We start from the raw sequence: 25,774 nt of genomic DNA, 5'->3' as shown, positions 1-25,774 counted from the left end.
TGAAGTAAATGGGCGATATATGTATATGGGTGATACAAGCCTACTGTGGAACCGTGCACCCAAAACTAACTTCGGTAGCGCGCCAACGGGGACCAATTCAATATCAAGTAATTTCACCATAATTCTATGTAAATTTCGCTTGATTTTACATATTTTTTATATAAATTTCCCCTGCGGCGCTTTTGTTCGTATTCTGTGTTTTTTTTTTTTTTTTCATTGCGAAATTGGATTAAAGGCTAAGTCGGTGAAGATTCCTTTGAAAAACGAAGAACATAATGAAATAAACGTCTAATCCTTAATTTCTGTTTATGGTCATATTCTTGAAAATGTCATAAAGTCAAGCGGAAATTTCCAAAATGACCGTTAAGTAAAATAAAGAAAGGTAATAAAGTCAACGCACTTTATAATTATTTGAAGTGTTAGTAAAAGCAATTGATCCTAAGATCGTTGACCATATTTCATTCCACCGATATAATGACCATTTCAAAATTTGACGTTGTGACCATTACATGTGGTTATGACATGAATTGATTTTGTGGCTATTTGAAGTGGTCGCAAGGTCAGTGTATGTTGTGTCCGTTATCTTATGTCACTCACTGCATCCACAATTCCCCATATTTTGAACTAACGTTGTAGGGACATCCGATTTGTCTTTGGGCATGTAGGAGATTTCTTAAAGGTTTTGAATGATCGTTGGCTTATATATTTGATTTATATTTAGAAGAAATTCAACTCAGTATTCACCTAAGGATTCATTGTAGATGCGAAACCGTTAAAAGATCATATATGTATACGCTAATTTCCAAAGTTTTTAATGGTTTTATTATTCTCTTACAACTTTTCAATGCTTAAAATTGGTTTGTATTGAAAGCTCCGTAAGTGCTTTTATTCTTCCAATTTGTTCGCTTCAAGTGCTTTCATATTCCATAGGAAACAAATTTTTGATAGCAAACATTTTAGTTGTTTTGGAGATCTCACTCTGTCTGGACACACCAAATATGAACTTTCTATTATTAACATAATTCGTATACAGACATAGATACAAAGATGAAATGTGTGATCGCCATTGTACTCATTTGCATTTTAACAAAATATATGTACGCCTTGCAGCAAATCAACATTGGTAAGAAAATTAACGTGATATTGAAAATATTCAAATCTAAAACACTTTATAATTCTAGGTGCAATATTCTACGAAGATGAATTCGATTTGGAACGGAGTTTCATGGTGACTGTTGATAGTATTAATAGTGAAAAAAGAAATAACTTTAAAATGCTGCCACTCATAAGACGTGTTAGTGATACGGATGGCAGTATGATTTTACAACGAGAAGGTTTGATGAAAAAATATTTCTTTAGATAAAAAGAAAACATATAATACATACAAAACATCAATGTGCTTCTGTGTTTTATTCGTGCGTACAGCGTGTGATCTCATTGATAATGGTGTCGCAGCTATTTTTGGACCCAGTTCAAAGGCGGACAGCGGTAAATGAAGGGGATATTTAATGTTTTGAAAAATTTACAAATACGTATGCCCTCTTTACCCACGAACGTACGCACAAAAAACGTGTCAGCTGACACGACTTGTCTTATGAAAGTGCAATGTAAACGAAAACTCACCGACGTTCAACACACGTACTTACATAGCCCGGAACGTAGAAATCAAAACAACTTTGATTTTTTCCATAATAACGTGTCAGCTGATCGTTCTCTCACTAGACAGAGTTGCCTAGTAAACTATTGTGCGTTATTTTTGATCGTTTGCAGTTTTATGCAAAAACACCGAATTAAAGTTTGAAAAATTGTGGAAATAAATCGAAATTAATTTTGTAAAAGTTCAGATTATAAATATGTATCTGTTTGTACTTATTTAATATTAATTCTAGCCTTTTACAACATCAGAAATTAAAATAGAAAAAGTTGATGGTTCCATATGCATGCTTTCAAACAGGTCGATGGCAACATTTTTTTCGTTCCTTTTACGGGCATAAATTTCGACAAATGTGTGTACGTACGGGATACGTATACGTACGTTACACACGTCGGTGGGTAACTACTAATTTTTAAACACATATGTACAAGTAGATCGGGTTATTTTTGTGTCAGCGGGAAATTAAGCTTTCGTTAGTCTATAGATGGATTGAGATAACTTGGCGTTAATATAAGACTACAGTTCCCGCATAAACGTTTTTTTTTTCATGATGGCTTATTGAAACATATATAAATTGTGATACAATTTGAGTACTTAAGGCCAAATGCAGCATGACTTCCGTTTCACCGCTCGACACAAATATCCATTCCTTACTGCTAATTTTCAATAATGGGTGCTTTCAGTAAACACAAATGTTGAGCAGTCGTTTAGTGAAAACTTTCTGAACGCACCAGTTACGTACGATCCACACAACGGTTGGAATTTTACGTCAAATTACTGAGCAGAAATATTTTTTGCTGCATTTGTTCAACGTATTAATTCGTCCATGTGGAGGATCTTTGACATTTTAAAGCGTAGGCTACAAATAAAATTTTTACTCTTACTGTTATGGTGAAGTGTATAAAATAATTTAAGAAGTAATTTTCCTTAAAGTTGAAGGATAGTAATTTCATTTGACAGTTTACTCAACTCGCCATTCATAAAACAAAACTTCTATCACTTAATTGACGGAAAGATGTTTGCAACGTATCAACAATCTCTAAAACCGCCCAATATTCAATATTGGGTGGTAAAATTAGTCGAATTTTATGATGGTCTCTTTGACTTTATAGAAGATTATTTGCAAGCAATTGAAAAACTTGCGAAAATGATTATTTTAAGCATTTAGACACTCGAGTTCAGAAGTTTCAAAATTTAGATCTTCGCAAATATCGCGTTTACTATGGCTTGCTGACGTTTTTCACTTAGTACGAATGTTACATTGTAAAACTTTCCATATGTCCAGCATGAAGTATTTTTTCGTTGGCTCAATGATTTCTAAGTTGAAGCACGGAAAGCGCGAGCATTCGCTGAAACTTTTGAGATTAATGCAGCGAGTTTGTTTAAATTTTGTGTTTGGACTAAAATTCTATCACCAGCAACAGGCAAGGCTCTGGCTCTATGTAGGATACGTTTGCACCACAAATCGGAAAATTTTGATATTTTAACCAACACTTTTTCACTTGCGAGAACGACTTTGCTGCTCACTAACTCAGTTTCATAGCTAATTTGTTGAAAATTTTATTGATTTTGAATTGAAGAAAAGTAGAAATACAAGAAATGCTGTTAGAAAAACTTTAATATTTCTCTTTTTTAATAATAGCTTATAATAGATTACAAAGTATCGAAAAGCAAATTTTTAGGTATGTTATTTTCGAAATAATTTCCTATAATCTGACGCTAACTTTAGAACGACTGTGCTCCAAACTCTCTAGCCGTCGTTAAGGTTAAACAGCTGGGTATACAACGATTGTTTGCATCCGAATTTCGATTGATTTTTTTTATTTGATGAAAATATTTACTAAGTGAAATGTATTCATGTATGGATCAATACTGTGTGACTTCATCATTTCCACCCACTATTTCCCTCTTTTTCAAAACGTATTATTAGACATTGTTTCGTTGCTCTGTAATAACACTGGTATACCGCACATACAGTTTGATCTATCTAACGAAGAAACTGCCGCCGAGAAGCTCAATCATCAGATGACGCTGAACGTTTATCCAGCTCAGCTGATGCTTTCCAAAGCATATGCAGACATAGTGCAAACTTTTGGATGGCGAAAGTTTACAATTGTTTATGATGGTGAAAGTGGTAAATGGAAATTTTCGAAAATAAGCTTTAAATGGCTATTCATGATTTTAAAAATTTACTTCTTTACAGTACAGGCTCCAACACGCCTCCAGGACCTTCTACAATTACGCGATATTCATAATGATGTTGTGCGCGTTCGAACATACAAACGCGGTGATGATTATCGTGTGATGTGGAAAAGTATAAAAGGTGAAAGACGAATTTTGTTGGATTGTGAACCGGATTTACTGGTTACTTTGTTAAATGCATCTATTGAATTTAGATTAACTCGACAGTTTAATGTAAGTATGCCTTTATTTAATTTTATAGAAAAATCAATTCACTAACAAAATTGAACTGTAACAGTTATCTCCTGCTTCATCAAAGTCTTTTAAAATGTTTTCATTTTTTTTTTTAACTAATGAGTTTTTGAAGATGCTTTGACCGAAGGAAAGGAACGTTTGTGTTTGTTCCCAATCGTGGATCATCCAAGCAAAAGTATTTTATTTTGTACTCTTAGGTTCGACTGTCCGCGATATCGATTCGAAAAGACCATGTCTAGCTGTACAAATTTATGTATGTTCCGTTGTTTACCAACTTGGCATAGGTACGCATGTTACATATTTTCGTTTGGATACCTCAACCACTTAACACCATTTGCAATACATTTTAAATTTAATCTCATTCAATAGATAGTGGTGATTGCCAAACGATTTCGATAAACGGAAGCGTTATTTTCGTTCGCCGAGTTATTCTCCATTCTGTTTCTAGGCTGGCACTGTTTTCGCTGTTATGGCTGGTTCACAGATAGACAAAGTCCTTCATAGTCTTGAAACCTTTATGACTGTGAGAAACTTTTATGACAGTTATACCCTCGAGGTTTTTGATAAACCCCTGCCGACGGGCGACCTAAACCATTCTAAAGTGTTTTGATTTGCTTTTCCTGGGACTTGAACCAAAGACATATGGTGGTAGGCGAGCGCGCCACATTTACATTACATCGATCAAATTCATTTTGTTCGATGCATTATTTTGATTTCTAAAGGCCGATGGGGCCCTTCCCATCCTTTACGGCGCTGGTGGTGTTGCTCAATGTCATTTGACAAAGCTTTAGTAGCTTCAAAGGGAACTTAAATTCAGACAGGGCAGCATTTAAGGAACGTTTTTTCACGCTGCTTGAAGTCGATAAAAGATGGTGCCTGTCGATTCTCTTATCATGAGTCTTCTTCAGGTAATGAAGATATACTTCATCATAATAAAAAACTGGTCGATAGTATATTTACAAGTTTCAATCAGTTCGTTAACGCTACATGAAGGGTCTACCACGTTATCCGCAAAATCAAAATCCCCAAATCAAAATCCCCAAAATCAAAATCTCCAAACTCCTTCGGCCGCGCTTATAAAAAATAACCCTGGGCTACGCCTTGCCAAGTCCGGGTGTATGGTATAACCGTGGCTACCGCCACGGTGATGCCCTTCTGCGTAGTACACGCTTCTGTTAGCTTGTTCGAATTAGAGCGACTAGCAGACCTATATATGGATAAGTAAAAATATGTATTGCCAAAACGTGAATATATAGTTACTTACTTACTTACTTAATTGACGCTTAACCGTCTAAACAGATATGGCCGTCCAAAAAGGCGCGCCAGTCGCTCCTTCGCTCCGCCAACCGGCGCCAATTGGTCACACCAAGGGAGTTTAAATCGTTTTCTACCTGGTCCTTCCAACGGAGTGGGGGCCGTCCTCTACATCTGTTTCCATAGGGGGGGGTTCCGATAGAAACACTTTCTTGGCCGGAGCATCATCTTTCATTCGCATAACATGGCCTAGCCAGCGCAGCCGCTGCGTTTTAATTCGCTGGACTATGTTGATGTCTGCGTAAAGCTCGTACAGCTCATCATTAAATCTTCTTCGGTACTCGCCATCGCCAACGCGTAGAGGTCCATAAATCTTTCGAAGAAATTTTCTCTCGAACACTACCGAAGCCGCTTCATCTGCTGTTGTCATGGTCCATGCTTCTGCCCCATATAGCAGGACGGGTACGATAAGTGACTTGTAGTACGATTTTCGTTCGCCGAGAGTGGACTTTACTTTTCATTTGCCCAGCTAGTCCCAAGCAGCATTTAATGGCAAGAGTGATTATTTGCTGGATTTCAGAGCTGATGTTGTTGTGTAAATGCTTTTTCCCAATAAACTAAGTCTTTTACTATTTCGAAATTATGGCTGCCAACAGTAGCGTGGTTGCCAAGGCGCATATGCGCTGACTCTTTGCTCGATGACAGCAGGTACTTCGTTTTGTCCTCGTTCACCATCAAACCGATCTTTACCGCTTCTTTTTCCAGTTTGGAGTAAGCAGAACTAACAGCGCGGGTGTTTAGGCCGATGATATCAATGTCATCAGCATATGCCAGTAATTGCACGCTTTTATAGTATATTGTTCCAGTGCGGTTAAGTTCTGCAGCTAGTATAATTTTCTCCAGCATCAAATTAAAGAAATCGCACGATAGGGGGTCACCCTGTCTGAAACCTCGTTTAGTTTCGAACGGCTCGGAGAGGTCCTTCCCAATTCTGACTGAGCTGATGGTGTTGCTCAACGTCATTTTGCACAGCCGTATAAGTTTTGTGGGGAAACCAAATTCAGACATAGCGGCATATAGGCAGCTCCTTTTCGTGCTGTCGAAGGCGGCTTTAAAGTCGACGAAGAGGTGATGTGTGTCGATTCTCTTTTCACGGGGTTTTTCCAAGATTTGGCGCATTAAAAAATCTGGTCGATGGTAGATTTACCAGGTCTGAAGCCGCACTGATAAGGTCTAATCAGCCGGTCCACGGTGGGCTTCAATCTTTCGCACAATACACTTGAAAGGACCTTATTTGCGATATTAAGAAGGCTGATTCCACGATAGTTGGTGCATTTTGCAGTATCTCCCTTCTTGTGGACTGGGCAAAGAACACTTAGATTCCAACCGTCGGGCATGCTTTCGTCCGCCCATATTTTGCTAAGAAGCTGCTGCATGCGCCTTACCAACTCCTCGCCGCCGAACTTGAGTCGCTCCGCAGGCAATCCATCAGCGCCTTGTTTTTCAATCTTGTTGTTGCTATTCTAACTTCGTCATAATCGGGCGGGGGGACATATATTCCATCATCATCGATTGCGGGATCGGGTTCTTCATCTCTGCGCGGTGAATTGCTGCCTCCATTTAGGAGAGCAGAGAAGTATTCCCTCCATAATCTAAGCACTCTCTGGACATCAGTTACAAGGTCGCCGTTTTCATTCCTACAGGAGTTTGCCCCAGTCTTAAAACCTTCCGTCTGTCGCCGTATTTTTTGGTAGAATTTTCGCGCGTTATTTCTGGTGGCTAGAACCTCAAGCTCCTCGCACTCACGCCTTTCTGCTTCTGTTTTTTTCTTCCTGAAAGGGCGTTTCGCTTCCCTTTTCAACTCGCGATAGCGTTCACACACTCCTCTTGTCGCGCTCGCTTTTAACGTAGCCCTGTAGGCAGCGTCTTTTCTTTCGGTTGCAACGCGGCATTCTTCATCGTACCAGTTGTTGTTTCGTGGCCGCCGGTAACCAATTTTTTCCTCGGCGGCAGTACGAAGTGCTTTGGAGATATGCTCCCACTGCTCCTACATTCCTTCAGGATGAGTTGTGCTCTCAGAGAGCAGGTGTGAGAGTCGAGTTGCGAAGTCATTGGCAGTCTGTTGTGATTGAAGCTTTTCGACGTCTAGCTTTCCTTGTGTTTTTTGTTCCTTGGTTTTAGCCGCGCTGAGGCGGGTGCGTATTTTGGCTGCAACGAGATAATGGTCCGAGTCGATGTTAGGTCCTCGGATCGTGCGCACATCTAAAACACTGGAGGCATGCCGTCCGTCTATCACAACGTGATCGATCTGATTGCGAGTATTTCGATCAGGAGACAGCCATGTAGCTTAATGTATCTTTTTATGCATGAACCTCGTGCTGGATATGACCATGTTTCGAGCACCGGCAAAGTCAATCAGCCTCAGTCCGTTAGGAGAAGTTTCATTGTGTAGGCTGAACTTTCCGACTGTAGGGCCAAAAACACCTTCTTTGCCCACCCTGGCGTTAAAGTCGCCAAGCACGACTTTTATATCATGACGGGGGCAGCGCTCGTATGTGCGTTCTAATTGTTCATAAAAAGTGTCTTTCACCTCATCGTCTTTCTCCTCTGTCGGCGCATGGGCGCAGATGAATGATATATTAAAAAATTTTGCTTTTATTCGGATAGCGGCGAGCGCTCGTCCACAGGTGTGAACGCCAGAACTTGGCGACAAAGTCTCTCTCCCACCACGAATCCGACACCGAAACTGCGCTTATTCGTATGGCCACTCCAATATATGTCACAATTTTTGATCTTTCTTCCTTGCTTCGTCCAACGCATTTCTTGGATGGCGGTGATGTCAGATTTTGCTTTGACGAGGACATCAACCAGCCGGGCATCTGCACCAATCCCATTCAGGGAGCGGACATTCCAGGTGCATGCCCTCAATTCATTGTCCTTCAAACGTTTGCCATGTTCGTCATCAATAGAGAGTGTATTTATCCGAGGCTTGTTGTTATATTTCATTAGAGTATGGTTTTACGTGGCGGGTCCCAAGCCCGGCGCACAACCCGATCAGCGGGGGTGAAAATATTACTTGCACGTTTATATAGCGAGCCGCTTGCTCCAAGACAGACGCCCGCTTGCAGCCGCACCTAGAGGTGTACAGACGCTGCCGATGAGATCTCCCCCGGCTAGCCCTTAAACTGATTATGTCAGAGTGGCCTAGCCAGGTTGTCGCCTTCTCACATTAGCTCACCGCTAAACGGATGTTTAGCGGCTACCCAGAGGATACTTGGCCGCAAGCGACCGGCAGTAGTGAGCTGCTTGAACCGCATGCAAAAGAATCGCTCTGGCCATTCCCAGGTGAATGGCGGTCAGAAGCTTTCCCCACTTTCGTGGACTTCTACACACGGCCCCACCCTCCCTATATAGTTATACATACATAAATATGAATGAAAGAGGAAAGAGATATTGCTATTTTTTACACGGTCATGATGTTTATCATAGCACTGGGATTTTGTGTTTGGGGATTTTGATTTTTGGGATTTTGAATTTGGGGATTATATGTTTGGGTATTTTTTTTTCTTTGGGGATTTTGTAATTGGGTATTTTTTTTTTTTTTGGGATTTCGTGGCACTCCCTAGATGAAACCTTATACACAAAATTAAGTAGGCTTTTTCACCGATAGTTGGCGCGTTTTGTGGGATCGCAAGTTGCTTTAAGCTTTTCGCCTTCGTGTTTGAACAGCTTGGCGTCTAGTTCATGATTACCAGGCGACTTATTATTCTCTAGCAGGGATATGGCCATTATCAGATCGTCATAGTCCGGTGGTAGAACTTTCGGGTTTTATTCTTATATTTCGGCATCCCATACAATGCATGTAGCCGAGTCGTGGTGTAGTATATCACACCCACCTGCCTCCTTCTTTTTCATAACTTATTTAAACGATTGTGAAGCCTAAATACGGATTTATTTGATGGACAGGCACACAAAAAATATGTATAGTAAGAACTGGAAGAACAGAAGCTTTGAAAGCCTCCCAGGCAGCAGCAATGTATACCACACTACACATCCCGACATTGGACCCAGTGGCCATGACCATTGTGGTAATAAATAGAACAAGCGTAATGCCTCCGCAAAGTTTGGCTGCAAGTCATGCGGCTTTAAAAGTACAGCGTCATTTAATTTTTATCGAGCCCTACCACATGCACGGTGTGCTACGATGAAGACTATAAAGCAGGGATCGCCATAAGCTTCTTATGGAAGCGTAACCACACCTACTTTAAAATAAAAAAAAAATAACAAGTAAGAACGGGACTGTCTTCGGCTGTGCCGAAGACTTCATACCTTTCATGAATGGGGCTGAACAATAATCTTATCCCGCTCGTAATCTCCGAATAATAGGATGTATAAGATAAGAAATATATAGTGAACAGATCTACATACCTTAACGATTTTTAAGATAAATATAAAATAAAAAACAGGTAGGTACTTTGTGTGAGGATCCAAAGTTTCAGGTTTTTGTGGTCTGCGTGTAAAAACTATGACTACGAATCACGTATTTTAACAATATATGACGTAAACGTAACTACTTGATGAAATTTGATGAATTTTGAAGCTTCTAGCCATAAAAAGGGGGCAAAAATTAGAGTTTATATGGGGTATATAATATATATACCACCGATCTCTATGATTTTTTCAGACAACAATATATGCTATATACGTAAGCATATGGTGAAATTTGAAGCGTTTAGCTGTTAAAATGGGGCTAAAATTTGCGAAAATATATATATATATATACTATATATACCACCGATCTTTATGATCTTTTCAGACAACAATATATGCTATATACGTAAGCATTCGTTGAAATTTGAAGCCTCTAGCTCTTAAAATAGGGCAGTAATTACGAAAAGTTCCTTATCTGAACAATCGGTTGTGGGGGATATATACTATATATACGACCGATCTCATCAATTTTTTCAGGCAACAATACGTGCAATATACGAAAGTATATGGTGAAGTTGGAACCCGCTCACCAAATTTTATCAAGATATCTCAAAAATTGAGGGACTAGTTTGCATACAAACAGACAGACGGACATGGCTAAATCAACTCAGCTCTTCAACCTGATTATTTCGGTATACTTAATGGTGGGTCTATCTATTTTCCTTTAAGGCCTTACAATTTTCGGTTTCGTGACGAAATTAATATACCATTTCATTTTCATGAAAGGTATAAAAATGGCAACGAAGCTAGTAAAAGGTACACTGTAAAAACTTCGAAAATTCATGAAATGATCTTATTTTAGAAAGAAAATTATACATTTCGTAATCCTGATAGAAGTTAAATTCATTCGATTTTTTTTAATTAAATTTTTTATATTTGTTAAATTTTTTTTTAAAATTTTTATTTTATTTTTTATTTTTTTGTCTTGTTTCGTTTTTTAGAAACAAAATAATATAAATAATAATGATTTTGTAATTCTGATAAAAGAAGTATTCATTCAATTATTTTATTTAATCTTTTATATATTTATTTTTTATTTTTTGTATATTTAAAAATTTTTTTTTTGTTTTGTTCTTAATTTTTTTATTTAATAGTATTTCGGAAAGGATTAAAGTGGGGATATTAACCTGCTGTAAATTGTCCGCAATTAATTTTTCTATATCTAGACCAGAGACGGACTGGGACTGGGATTAGGACTAGGACTGGGACTGAGACGCGAGTGTTACTGGGAGTGGGACTCGTAATGGGGCTGGAACATAATGCATACCACCCTCTGGGACTGGCAATAAGGGATGAAGAGGAATGAGAAGGACACTGTCATCGGGTTCTGAAATATATTTCAAGTTTCAAGCTTGTAGCTTATCGGGAAGTTACTTAAATTTCGATTAAAATTCTGTTCGCTAAATAAAACCGTTAAAAAAACCCGGCTATTATTTGTTATATCCTATTAGATAAATGAGTGATAATCCTAAATTATCTTCTCCGGTTAATAATGGCGAAACAAAGCATGCATGTACTTCAAATTGATCACTAATATGTAAATTCCATATTCAATTGTTAAATCAAGTGAGACGAAACAAAACTTTTGTCAGTGCACTTCTATTCATCATTTTTTTTCTAAAAAAATAGCTACAACCAATCATTGCACGGCTAGTTTTCATTTTGTTTTCTAAAAAAATAGCTACAACCATTCTGCGAGCATAAATGGCGCTGGCACGTATTCTGACCCAGTCGGACTTGGTAGCTTTCAAAATTAACGAATTGCATTGTTTTCTTGAAAGCATTTAAAAATACTTCTACATGCGTTCAATTCAAATTTAATTTAATTATTAAATAAATCAAACAAAGCTTCATTGTTTTGGTACAGGTGAAACAAAAATATACCCAAAAATATTACTTCAAAAGTAATTTATACGAAATTATAGCAGTTGAGTTCCTAATGGGTACAGAAAATACATACGGCTGTTGGCGAGAGGTTAGAATGCGTGCGCGCGGGGATGTGTGGTGCGCTTGCCTATGCGGTGCGCTTGCCTAAGCGTTTTACAAAAACAATTGCGTGAAAGCGCTTATGGAGTAAAGACCCCTGCTATAAAGCATTTAACAGAGTAAATGGGCTGAAACTGGGTTAAATAAAAATAGCAAGATTTGCCAATGGCGGATGTAGCAGGAAATCTCCGAGTTGCATATTTTATCACCGAAGAGAGAGGCAGCTTTAGGCTCATATTCAGCCTATGTGTGGTCCTTACGTACCGGCCTGTTTAGCCTAACCAAAGCAGCTGTTAACATAGAACGATTTTTACAGCATTCATTCAAAATATTTTCAATCAATGTAGACTGGTGAATAATTTTTAAATCAAATTTTGACCAATTTCAACACCATATAACCGTACCCCATACTTGAACCTTAGGCCTTTGGTTTGGCCGGAAAGCACGTTATCATGGAATGCTCCTTTAACAGCTTACATATGTGCTCAGCAGAACTAAATATGTATGTGTAATAGAAGTTTAAACAAACTTATTTTTTTCAGCACTTGTTCCTCACCAATTTAGAAACCCATAGTGCACATTTGGAAGAGCTGCAGGATAACGTTACCTTTGCAGCGAACATTACAGCGGCACGTCTGAGATTGAACGACCACTTTTATGTGAGTTTAGAGTTGCCTACTTACTTACTGATAAACAAAGCCTAAGTACTGTTATTTACTTAAATAGAATATAAGCGCATTGCAGCAAACTGCCCTCTACGACATCGACCCTTTATCTGGGCAGCCTTTACGCACACTCCTACCCGATTTGCTATTTGACGCTTTAAACGTTTTCGCAAATGCAATTCAAAATGTCAGCACCTACTATCAGATAAACACGCCTCGCGTACGTTGTGATTTTAGTGATTACGGCACAGTACAACCATGGGCTATGGGACGTTACATTTATCGCGTGATGAAAGCAGTAATTTATGTTTACTTTTTCCTTTCAACGAGAGTTTCGATTTTACATTCTTACAGTTGCTTCAATTGCCGCTGTTTGTTTTTCAGGCATCCGGCGTCAATAACACGGATTATCGCTCAACTGACCTGCAGTTTGATGAGGATGGACAGCGTGTTAATTTTGGTATTGAAATTTTCGAACCACTAGAAAATTACGGTATCGCATTCTGGGATACAAAAGGGCAAATTACACCGCAACATGTAGAAACAAGCAGTGCGAAGAAATTAGTTTACCGCGTAGCGACGCGGATAGGGGAGCCCTACTTCATGGAAATGTTGGTGATTTGTTTATATCTAAGATATAAATTTCGTTTTTCCATTTGCAAAAACACTTAATTTCGCTCATTCTAGACCGGAGATGGTAGAGCTTAATGTAACTGGCAATGAGCGATATATGGGTTATGCAGTTGATTTGATCAAGGAGTTGGCTGGACTTTTAGATTTCGAATTTGTTTTTGTACCAGTGGCGGACAACCAATATGGCAAATACAATAAGGACACTAAGCAATGGAACGGCATCATTGGCGAGATTGTCAACAACGTTTGTATACCCTACTAATATCTTAGTTAAAAGACGTTGGACACATCTATTTTTTTAACTCAGCTGTAGCTGTACAAAGAGTATGTTTATTAACATTTTTCCTCACATAATAGATTGTAACGGTATATAGGAATTGAGATAGAAACATACATAAAAATGTTTAAAGTGCAAACAAAAGCCAATTGATCAATACCCTTATGTTCGCGTTTTTAGCAACCCTCATTAACGATCAATAGAACACGTATTTACTAAAATTTAGATAAGGATTTTATAGATGCCTAGTCACTGGATTTTGTCCAGGGCTTGGGACCCGCCACGTTAAAACCACTTTTAATTATAACAGCGGTCAAAATAAAATCAGTTTATGGTATAATGATCAGAAACGTGCATCAATTGAAGGAAAGGAAAGAAACTCGAACAAGAAAGCCTGTTATGTTTTCGCGAAGTGCGACGCTATTAAGACAAGGCTAAAATAAACATTTGATGGTAGCTACAGAGTTGAATACTTAGTGAAAAACTTAAGCAATTGCTTTTCATGTCCTATAGTAAGGAAACAAATTTGTGTTCATGCTTTCCTTTTTGAATTTACATTTTCAATTGCTCTCGTTCTCAGCTGTGATCGAGCGACCTGCCGCTATACAACTCAAGGCGATCTACGCCTACGCACCACCAGATGATGCGGCCTACGTATACATATTTTTGAGAAATTAGAAAAAACATTCCCTGACGGTCCGTGCAATGACAGCCAGAAAATTCAGCCTTCACCATTTATCATCTTCCAACACGTTAAGGACGATCAAGTCCGCTGAGGCTCGAAATAATTCAGGCATAGCTCCAGTGTTCTAGATGTGCGTACTCTACGGGGTATGTATACATATATTGTGACAAATATTAGCATCACTAAGCTGCTAATAAATAAATGCACAACAGCAATAAAGGAGCCAAGTATTACTCACGTATACACGCGCATATGAGAAACTATAAACGTAGTTGTAGCGGATAACTAACTAGTAAATTCTAGAATAGAAAAGCCTAGAAGTATGCAACGAGGAAACCAGACAGTATAAAAAGCAGCAACAGTAGAGGCACGACAATCACTTTGATTTAAGACGCTATCTGGAGAGCAATAGTAGTGTTATTCTGAAGTACTTTAATAAAGACCATTTTGCATTATTGAATGGTGGAGTTATTTATTCAACAGTTTAGTGTTTCGAACGTTAGCAGAAGGTTGCAAATAAAGGGAATTGCAGTAAATTCGTTATAATACGATTGAGTGTTGTGGAATGCTCATCAAATAAATAAAAAGCGCGATACACCTCAGAAGGGATGTAGGCCGAGCTCCGTGCTCCTTATGAGTTTTCCTAAAAATTGGCTACATATTTTATGCCGACCCCGAGCGGCATCTGCAAGGCAGATAAGTTTTCACTGAGAAGCTTTTCATGACAGAAATACACTTGGAGTGCTGCCAAATCACTGCCGAGAGGCGACCCCGCTTAGAAAAACTTTTTTGTAATTGACAAAAAAAAAAAAATTGTTTCTAAATTTTTGATGTTGCTTTGCCCGGGCCTTGAACCGTAGATCTTCGGTGTGGTAGGCGGTCTACGCTAAAATCACACCTTGCGGCCGATGCTTATTACAATGAAAAATTAGCGTACTCTACGATGGTAGTTTATATCCTCAATTCTTTTGTTCCGGTACAACCCATTTTACTGAGGTGAAGTTCTAATACTCCAGGTGCAAGTACAGCTGAGTATAAAAAACTGGTTTCTTTTAGCGCAGTTTATTTATTTCCCCGTTTTGCAGAAAGAGCAGCTGAACATATTTTATATGTTCTGTCTCACCTGAACTCATATCCGTTTTGTTATTTTAGGATGCCCATATGGGTATTTGTGACTTGACTATAACACAGGCTCGCCGAACAGCTGTAGACTTTACTGTACCCTTTATGCAACTTGGCGTTAGTATATTGGCATACGCAGAGACGCCAGCACCAAAAGATTTGTTTGCTTTTTTAGAACCATTGAAAGGAGAAGTGTGGATGTATGTCATGGTTGCCATATATGTCATATCCTTTTTGTTTGTGTTCTCGGCCAGGTAAGTAATCTCAATTATATAATTTACAAATTAATATACTTTTTTGATTTGCGGCATTCGTATTCTATAAGGAGCGTTTTTCCACAGTTCTTGGCTCGAATAAATGGGACGCAATGATTAAAATTTTCACTAAACAAACAGCTACATATACTCAGTGTATAACGAGTGCTGGTGCCATGTTGTACTGGTTTCAGTTTTATTTGAAGATTTACGTTTCACATATCTTTCGGCACCATCTAAACCCATATAAATCGCATCTCTTGTTTTAACTTTCTTATTGGATGTCCGGTTTTCGAAATCTGTGTGTCGCTTCAATTGTCTTGCTTTGGCATATAACTATCTTTTGAAGTCTTTGGTCTTAAATGACTTTTTGATTTAAAACGACACCTACTTTGGTTATCCAATCGATTGACGCTTATAAAGATCTTAGTACATTCTTACTCATGTAACTATATTGGAACGAAATTCCGTTATCGCTTATCAAATTTTTTTTTGCAGGGAAATCGGTTCCGGCGTTGTGACATCTTTAGTGTCATTTTTCGTTCGCTTTTTGAAAATTTCACTGAAAACGTCTAAAGGTTCATGCACATTATACGACGCGACATGTAGCGACACGTTCCGACAAAATATTCTTTGCATGTATTCTTATGGAACCATGCACACCTAGCGACAGTCGTACGACACGACCCGACACGACCAAGTTGACCAAATAGGCAAAAATGCCGCGTCGTGTCGTTCCACTGTCGCTAGGTGTGCATTACCTCGTGGCACTTCTACCACATGTCATACCATTTTCAAGTAATTATTTACAAACATGTCGCTGATGCCCGACATCGCCTGGACTTATTGAAATGGTATAAAATGCCTTATTATTTAATTAAAATGTTATTTTACAAATTCATTGAAACATGTGTTTACACAAAGAAACAATTATTTTTGTCGGAACGTGTCGCGCCACTGTCGCTTAGTGTGCATTGACAAATTTTGTCGGAACGTGTCGTGCCGGTGTCGATAAATGTCGCGTCGTATAATGTGCATGAACCTTAAGGGTGCGTGCATGTCATAGATGCGATAAGCGATAAGAGCGTTGATAAGAGCGAAGCGTAAAAAATTGTTTTTTAATGGAAGTGTGCATGTCGGAGCAGCGCGCTAACTCACTCTTCGCTCGCTATCATCGATAAGAGCGTAGAAATTGTAGGTCAGTAATTTCTTCGCTATTATCGATGATGGACACAGAAGATTTTATAAGTGCAGTATTTTTAAAACTGCAATTTGGGATCAAAAAGATCAAAATCACCACAACAGGTTGATTTTGGATAAATTGTGGCAACAGATATCCAAATAATTAAATACAACAAGTAAGTGCAATAATATGTTTTCATGTTTTTTATTGTAAAATTATTGCTTAAAATATCAATTTAATTGATTTAATTAATAATTGTTTGTTAATTTTAATTATATTAATTTTAATTATTATTAATTTTTTTTTATTAACAATTGTTTGTTAATTTTTCTCCAATAAATTTATTCGTACGCACCTTATTGTAAGCATCAATCGCTCCTCTTGCAAGATTGGCCGGTTGTGCCAGTTTTGCCAATTATGCTGCAGTAGATCCGAAATTTAAGACAGAATATAATCGAGTGTATCGCTTGTCATTCTTATATATTCGAAAAACTTTTCTGGACCCTGTCTCAAACTACTATTGAGATGGTGAAATTCTCCGAGTTCTAGTCTTGCTTGGTTTATAGGATGCGCCGAAAACTGACGTTTTTCCCTTACAGTATTATGTAGGTAGGCGTCAGCAACAAATTATTTTCTTCCCCTGAATCACTCATTATTATAAATATTATAGCTGTTCACTCTTCAAAACTTAAATTGCAAATGCAACTAACGCTCTTATCGCAACTCTGTTATATGCACCACACAAAACTAAAACTCGATGCTATGCTCTTGTCGCTGCTCTGATCGATGCTCTTATCGCTTATCACATCTCTGATATGAACGCACGCTAAGGCTTTATTTATCGATTTAGGCTCACGTACTTAAATAATATTAAATGGATGCATAAGACTGAGTGATGTACCGTACTTTTGAAGAACCATAAAGGCGGGGAAGATTAGTCATACATACACACGGTAAAAAAAAAAAAAAAATTCGACGAAAATTTGATCCCTCTCATAGCATTTTTACAGTGACTATAGCTAGGCAACTAAAGTTTTTTACTTCTTGTGGTGATCATTGATGTTGAGTTGGTAGCACTCATGGCTCAACTATATGGTTGGCTCATCTCTACAGCAACAACATACCTTTGTTAACATTGCCAAAATCAGCGCGTTGGTGTTAGACGAATGGAATGGAATGAAAACATAAAACTTAGCAGCATTTGTATGTAGTAAAATGTTGTAAATTCGTTGGTTTCATTTAAAGTTTGCCATCTCCTTCTGACAATCTCTACTCCAGCGAAATGAAAAAAATAAAATCAGATGGTGAGATGAGCCAACCACATAGTTGAGCCATTGTAGCACTGAACTAATTATGTGTACATTTGTGTATACATAAAAGCTTTCGCCATATTTAAAAGCAAAACCACTGAAAGAGTAAACAAGTTGAAGATGATGTAAGGAAAATAAATAGTTTTCTTACGTGCGAAACTATTTAAATGTTAATAATTCTATCGGTATCTTAAAATTTTGTGTACGTTTCTTCTTATTTTCAACAAAACAGATGTTATATATTAGTGCTGCCAGCTCTCATAAAGTTGATCCAGATGTTCCAATGATATTTGAGACAGAGCTCGATAAACCAATGGAACGGCCCTATTGACAGTCAAGCAGCAAATAAGGCAATAATCTCGCATAAAGAATAAATAAATGTAATGCTTGGTTTTCACTACGTCAAAATCACTGACATCAAATATTGACATAACTGTCACCATGACGATTTGGTGTCAAATGTGTTTTCACATATTAAAAAGTGGCATGAAGTTGATATAGCAGTGTGTGTCAAAGACTGTCATCAAATTGTGGTGCCAGTCGATTGACATCCAGTTTTCAACAATGATGTCAAACGTTAAGTAAATATTTTTGACAGCCCATCAGCTGTTACATTCTTTTGAACAAAAGACAAAAAATTAAAATAGAAGAAGTGCGAAAGTGAATTTTGTAAAAGCCGATCAAATAATTAATTTAACCAAAAAAAAAATGCGGAAAAATAAACAAATGGCGATAGCTGCTGCGACTCTTTGTTTTGAGACAAGCCTAAGGGCATGGACAAGAAAGCGGAACAAGCTAAGGAGGCGGAAGCAGTGGTGGGTTGGGCCAGGGTTTCGGGATAGAGGAACATGTGGGTTCTACGCTACACTGCGTTCTAAGCTGTTCGTGTGAGATCAAAAATGGTGTAACAGTTTTTTGAGGATGACTCTGGAGGACTTTGACTTTCTTGTGGAGCGCATAACCCCATACGTGTACAAAGTTCCGGGAAACTATCTCGGTGAAAAATATATTATATATAAACTTACATATATTCGTCACTGTATTTTTATAAATATATACTTACATTTGGAAGATTGGACGTTGTGTTGGCCTCAATTTTCAGCGACGGCTCAAGAAATTTGAGGGAGTTGTATAGCGGATTTACGGCAGTTGATCGTACTGCACCTTGTCCACTTTTGCTGTGATGTTTTCTGTTGAAGGCCGCCTATTATAAATGTTAAATTTAGCAATTATATATTTATAAAGAAAAAAAGAACGCACGCGGAAAGAGCAGGGCAGGCTTTTCCACTTGGCAGATACATCAGATCGCGACATCTTTAAAATATCCGCTACATCTTACCATTGAGCCTCCCTCAAATTCCGGTCCTGTATTGAGGCGAAAGAAAATTTCAGGTCCCTTCCCTGACCTCTACCTCCTGCACTAGCCTCTCCGTTTGCTCGGCTGCCAATTTTTCGGTCAGTTTTCTCACCCGCTTTTTTTTTCAGTGGTACTACCGACTGGGTGAACGAAAATTGCAGAATTTGAAGCTGACTCATCCATTACGTCCTCCATTTTAACTTTAAACTAAAAAGCACAATGAAACAAATTAATAAATAAACGTTTTTATAAAGTTTTATAAAATTTACCTTTTATATGTGATGTGTGAAATCAGCCGTGCGCACGTTTAATGACAGATTTGCCAGCATGTTGGCAAACCTGTTTTGTGTGTCAAACGTTGCCAATGCCTGCGCTGACCAATTGAAATTTGGTCGTTTTCACTTGGATGCCATTTTGTCTGACAGTAAGCTGTCAAACCTGACTGCAAACGCAACTGACACTATTTGGCAACCCGTTTTCATTATTTTGGCAACATTTGACAACATATATGCCATAATCAAAAATAGGCTTAAGGCACGATAATCTCCGAAGAGATTTTAGGCCGAGCTTCTGTTCCAATTTGCGCCGTGCTTCTTTTAATTTTTCGACAAACTGACTCTGAACTCGAAGGGCATCTGCAAGGCAGATGAGTATTCACTGAGGAGTGAAGAAGTGAGAGCGACCGCGCTTAGCAAATCTTTCCTCTAATTGAAAAAACTCGATTCTAAAATTTTGATGTTGTTTTTCCCGGGGCGGGAACCCAGTATCTTCGGTGTGGTAGGCGGAGCACGCTGCCACCACATAACGGCGGCCGCCATAATCTCGCAAAGCAGAGTATTGAATGTCTTTAAGTGTGAGAAATCCCTTGAGAGAATCAGGATTGGAAGAAGCATACATCTATATTGGGTCCCTGGGCATATGGGAATAGATGGCATTAAAAAACGGACGAACTAGCTAAAACTGGCGCATTACTCGAAGCTTTCTCCGTAGACGTATCAATAAGAGAAAGGACGAGTTGCACAAAGCGGGAAAGTCGTGAACCCAAGCGCGGGGCTGTAAATTGTCGAAGATCATGTGTAGGTTTTACATCCTTAGATTAATAATGTCACTCCTATCATTAAAAAGAGAGGACTGTTACACATAGCGAGGTACTGCCTTCTGGCATGATATGCCTTTAAATTAGGCTTGGTCAGTAATAGCAGATGTACGAAGTGCGGGTTGGAGGAGGAAATCATCGATCAAGTTTTTTGCTCGCACCCTGCCCTTTCCAGTCCGATACTCCAGCTGTAAGGAGAGATACAGCTGTCAGATCCAGAAGTAGCGTGTAGCACAGGTCCTAGAAAGCTTCTAGAATTTGCAAAGAGGACAGAGTTATTTCGGTCGTTAAACAAACTTCTGGTAACACTATGAACTCATTCAGTCTATGTGAGGTCCCGGACGGGCCAGTTCAACCTAACCTAACTTAGTCTCACTTGCAAAACGGCAAGTTATCGTTTTAACTCAGAGCTAATTTTAAAACTTGTAAAAACGTATGACTTTAACCCATCATTTCAGATTAACTGTGAGTGTAAACTTAACTTGTCGTTCTGGAAGTTGTGGTTCAAACGTTAGTTATGTTGCCAGGTTTTTTGTTTTATTATTTTAACCACGTATATGTCCCATTTTATTTATTTAAAAAATATATAAAATATATCGGCGGCCACCGTGGTGTGATGGTAGCGTGCCCCGCTTATCACACCGTATGCCCTGGGTTCAACTCCCGGGCAAAGCAACATCAACATTTTAGAAATAAGGTTTTTCAATTAGAAAAAAAAAATTTCTAAGCGGGGTCGCCACTCGGCAGTGTTTGGCAAGCGCTCCGGGTGTATTTCTGCCATGAAAAGCTCTCAGTGAAAACTCATTTGCCTTGCAGATGCCGTTCGGAGTCGGCATAAAGCATGTAGGTCCCGTCCGGCCAATTTGTAGGGAAAATCAAGAGGAGCACGACGCAAATTGGAAGAGAAGCTCGGCCTTAGATCTCTTCGGAGGTTATCGCGCCTTACATTTTTTTTTTTTATTTATATATTAAATATTTTCAGGATTGCAGAAGACGAATGGGAAAACCCACATCCTTGTAACAAAGATCCTGAGCTATTGGAAAACAAATGGGGTTTACTCAATACATTTTATTTATCTGCAGCGTCCATCATGCAGGCTGGTTGTGATATTTTACCGAAGTAAGTGCTGTTTCTTGATTTCTTCTTTTGAATTGTATCATTCCGTGAAAAATCTTTTCGTTTTTATAGAAGTGCCCCGTTTCGTGCCTTCTGCGCAACCTGGTGGATAATTGCAGTAATAATTCCCAATTCATATACAGCGAATTTAGCCGCATTTTTAACAAAATCGAAAATGGAAAGTAGTGTAACAGATCTAAAAAGTCTTGTAGATCAAACGAGTATTAAATTTGGTACAATGGAAGGTGGAAGTACATACACGCTGTTTGCTGAGTCTAATGAAACTGTTTATCGTTTGGCATACAATAAGATGAACAACGAAGATCCCTCAGCATACACGAAAGATAATAAAGCGGGAGTGGAACGTGTACTAAAAAACAATGGCTCGTATATGTTCCTAATGGAGACGACTAGTTTAGAATATAATACAGAGCGTAATTGTAAGTTGCGCATGGTGGGCGAAAAGTTCGGGGAAAAGCATTACGCCATAGCAGTACCATTCGGTAAGAGTTTGTCAGGTTTATATGTACGGTTTTTAGAGAATTCCATACATTTATATTGCACATTTATTTGTAGGTGCTGAATATCGCTATAACTTGAGCGTTAAAATATTGAGACTGGGTGAAACTGGCAGATTACTTGAATTGAAAAACAAATGGTGGAAGAATAAAAACTCGACTTGCGATAACGAAGGGGACGATGATAATGCTGATATGGGCTTCCATGAAGTGCGGGGCATATTTTACACGCTTTTTATGGGCCTCTTTACGGCTTACTGTTTCGGTATCGGCGAATTTATAGTTTATACGCATGAAAGAGCTTGTGAAGAAAAGGTAAATATGAATATACCGCCTTAGAGCATTTGAAATCATAATGGAAAAAATATGTCAATCATTCCATGCTATTTTTTAGATTTTGATATAGTTTGAGTGTGTAGTAAAGCAGCGCAATGGGAAGGAATGAAAATGAAGGGATAAGTGTGCAAGAGAACCTACAAGGGGGAGTTCTGACTTCTCCACCTTGGGTTGTGGTGTAAACGTGGTGGTGGTGTTCCTTGAAACCAGTGGCTCCCTATGGCCTGTCAGTCCTCATCAGGGGTTTTTGTAGGACCAACTGGTTATAGTGAATAGGCAGGCCAAGTTATGTGTCATATCGTCAACCTTAGCAAAACTAAATTAATTCTTTTTAGAGCTGAGACCTCTCGCTTATTATCGTACACTGACTCTTGAGTGATCAACCATCACCACGCCGATACTCCTTTGTGGGGTTGGTCGAAGTTGTGATGGAAGGTCAGTGGCGGGGTTTTCTATCAGAAGATACAAAACTGTTAAAAATATATCGTTATTGCAAAGAAAATAAAATTACTTAACTGAAAATAAGTATGGAAAACGTTTTTTATAATTATATGGCCCACTTGCAGAACATTGAAGCTTAAATTCATAAACTCAGAACAAGGTAGCTTAGTTTGAATTGGCCGGTCAATAAGACCATACATGGACTGAATGTGTCCATAGTTTTACCAGAATTTGTTGTTTGACGACCAAAAGGAAGAACCCAAATCAGGTGCCAGGACTTATGTTTTAGAATAACTCTGTCCTCTTGGCAAATACTTGAAATTTTCTAGGACCTTAATTGCTGCCTCAAGATCTAGCAACTCTGCCACTCCTAATAGCGGGAGCCTTGACTTGGCGAGTGCGGCAAACGAACACAGAACGTGCTCAACTATTTCTTCCAGCAGCTCGCACTTTCTACATCAGCTGTTACTGACGAGGCCTAACTTAGAAGGATGTGTCGCCAGAAGGCATTATCCAGTTAGTATGCACATCGGTAGCCTTAAGCCTTCTGTCTTCGGAGATATAAGCCATTTTTTAGGTCTAGTATCGTAGGATTTGCATATGATCTTATAAGATTTGCAGCCCCGCGCTTCTGCCCACGCCTATCCTAGTCCTGTCCCTTTGCGATTTCTCCCAATCAGATTGGGATGTTTACCGTCGAATACGCGAGTGCTGCACCCTCCTTTGCCAACTCATCTGCTATTTGTTATCTTCTATTCCTTTATGACCGGGAACCCAGTGCAGATGTATGGTCCGGCCTGAGCGAAGTTTTTCAAATGCTTCTTTGCATTCCAGGACAATTTTGATGAAGTACTCTGTGAGATTACGCCAAATCTTCGGCTCACTTGTGGCCCCCAGAACTCTTTGAAAACAGAGATATGTAATTCAAAAAAAAGTCTTAGGTCTTTCAAATACACACCTTAACAGTTCCATACTATCCAAAACTAGATATTTCTACTAAATTTTTGGATATATTAAAGAGGAGGTGCAAAATAAGCTAGGGCAGCAAGAAATGATACAAACCATCCGTTCTGGAGTTAAGCAAATAACAATAACAAACTCTGAGTTACCTATTTCAGCTAGTATGGAACCGGCCAGGTGTGTATTTGAAAGACCTACGATTTTTTATTTGCTGGAACCATGAATAATCTTAACAAGGTGATAACAAGTCGAATTCAGATTCGTTGTACTTCACCCATAGTTCCCAGTTTTGCTAGGAAAACGCAAGAGCAAACCATTAGCAGTTAACTTGGCATTACCATGCCAGCAGTTAACTTAGCATTGCATGGTTACAAATCGCCTTAGTGGAATATTTTAGCAATGACATAAACGTTTATACCTTCTAATGATTTTATAACGATTAAACCTATACTTTTTCCTTTTTCAGTTGCGATTTAAAGAGGTTTTTGTTAATGAAATGAAGTTCGTTTTAAGAATTTGGAATAACAGAAAACCTATTAGCTGCACACCTACGGAAAGTCTTACAGCCTCTTCACACCATTCTTCAAACAGAACAGTCAAATCATCAACGAAAAAGAATTCTCGTGAATCCAGCAATTCATCGGAAGAATTACGTGAAATCACCTCCATTAAGAGCAAGCCGAATGGGTCAACTATCAAGGAAGCAAATATTTAAAAAGTATTTTTTATAATTATGTATACAATATTAGGTTGTTCATTATTTACCAGCTTGCTTACTCTCAACGAACGCCTTCTAAAGTTTTAGTTTATTGGAAGTACCAAATCGAAAAAAGTTTCTAATTTGTAACCATGCATATAAAAGTGGATGAGATTTCGAGACTTTCAGAACGAAGCATTTTATTCTAGGAATTGTAATTATAACAAAGAGAAATTAATATTAGTCGATTTTTTATTATCGCTTCTAAACCTTTCTGTCCCCGTAGAAAAACATTTAACTTGAAAAGGAGCACCAAATTAAGGCATGTGATCCCAGAAGGCAGTGTCCAGTTGGAATACCAGTCATGAGTCTACAGTCCTCTGTTTTTAATGATAGAAGCAACTTTGCCAGTCTAAGGTTGTAAGACCTATACATTATCTTCGACACCTTACAGCCCACGCTTGGACCCACGCCTTTCCCGCTTGCTCGACCATGTGCAGCTCTCACCTTCTCTTAATCTCGCCCAATCTTATTGGCACGTCCACGGAGCAAGCTTCAAGGGATGCGCCCTTTATAACTAGTTCATCCGCTTTTCCATTCCCATCTATTGCCATATGCCCTGGGACCCAGTATAGATGAATGCTTTTCCCCGTCTTGATTCTTTCCAGGGATTGCTTACACTCTAACACATCTTTAGATGCTGTGCTATACGAGATTATTTCCTTTATTGCTGCTGTCAATATAAAAGTTAACACGGTTGCAGCTTAAGCGATTCTCTTCCAGTGTTTCTACTGCTTTGGTTACGGCTAATACTTCCGGTTGGAAAACGCTACAGTGTTCTGGCAGCTTGTAGAATCTGTTTATTTCCGGATCAACCCAGTATACCGCAGATCCTACTCCTTCCACTACTTTGCAACCATCGATGTACATATGTATCGCCTCGTCCGCTATTTGAGCGCCCTACCAGGGTGATTATGAACACATTTTGGTTTGTAAACTGACAGTCGTGGCGAGAAAAAAGTTACTAAAATAAATTGAACCAAAAATTTATTAGAGAAAAAGAAAATAAAAAGATGATTTTTATGGTGAATTTTAAGGACTACCTTTATATAAATGGACCAAAAAATAGAAGGCAATTTTTCTTTTAATACAGACATAGCACTGTTGAATTTTGACTAAAAAACTTTAACAATTGCTCTTGTAAAAGGATTTTGGGACTTAAAACTATAAAGGTGGAGCGCAATCTTTCAATTTAAGGCAAACCATGTACCTAATTGGATTAACTAATTGATTATTTAAAAA

The 25,774-nt window shown here is 38.5% G+C and overlaps 1 protein-coding gene across 3 annotated transcripts; it reads left to right on the top strand.

Annotated features, from left to right (window-relative positions):
- The first annotated feature begins 974 nt into the window (after positions 1-974).
- Positions 975-25,774, top strand: GluRIIC (Glutamate receptor IIC). 3 transcript variants are annotated; one of them, XM_067766571.1, is made up of 14 exons: positions 975-1,123; positions 1,182-1,334; positions 1,426-1,488; positions 3,585-3,788; positions 3,858-4,069; positions 12,364-12,480; positions 12,548-12,784; positions 12,841-13,097; positions 13,174-13,363; positions 15,234-15,457; positions 21,386-21,523; positions 21,593-22,023; positions 22,097-22,353; positions 24,242-25,774. In XM_067766571.1, the coding sequence occupies exons 1-14, from the start codon at positions 1,048-1,050 to the stop codon at positions 24,488-24,490; spliced, it is 2,808 nt and encodes a 935-aa protein (XP_067622672.1). In that variant the 5' UTR covers positions 975-1,047; the 3' UTR covers positions 24,491-25,774. The 3 variants fall into 3 exon arrangements, with proteins under 3 accessions (XP_067622672.1, XP_067622673.1, XP_067622675.1); XM_067766572.1 differs by having other exon boundaries at positions 12,871-13,097; positions 24,242-25,752; XM_067766574.1 differs by lacking the exon at positions 24,242-25,774 and adding an exon at positions 22,433-22,881.

The sequence above is a fragment of the Eurosta solidaginis genome, chromosome 2 (assembly GCF_040869045.1).
Source record: "Eurosta solidaginis isolate ZX-2024a chromosome 2, ASM4086904v1, whole genome shotgun sequence".
Lineage (NCBI taxonomy): Eukaryota > Metazoa > Arthropoda > Insecta > Diptera > Tephritidae > Eurosta > Eurosta solidaginis.
Note: the sequence above shows the minus strand (reverse complement) of the source record. Positions and strands in the feature narration are given on the sequence as shown.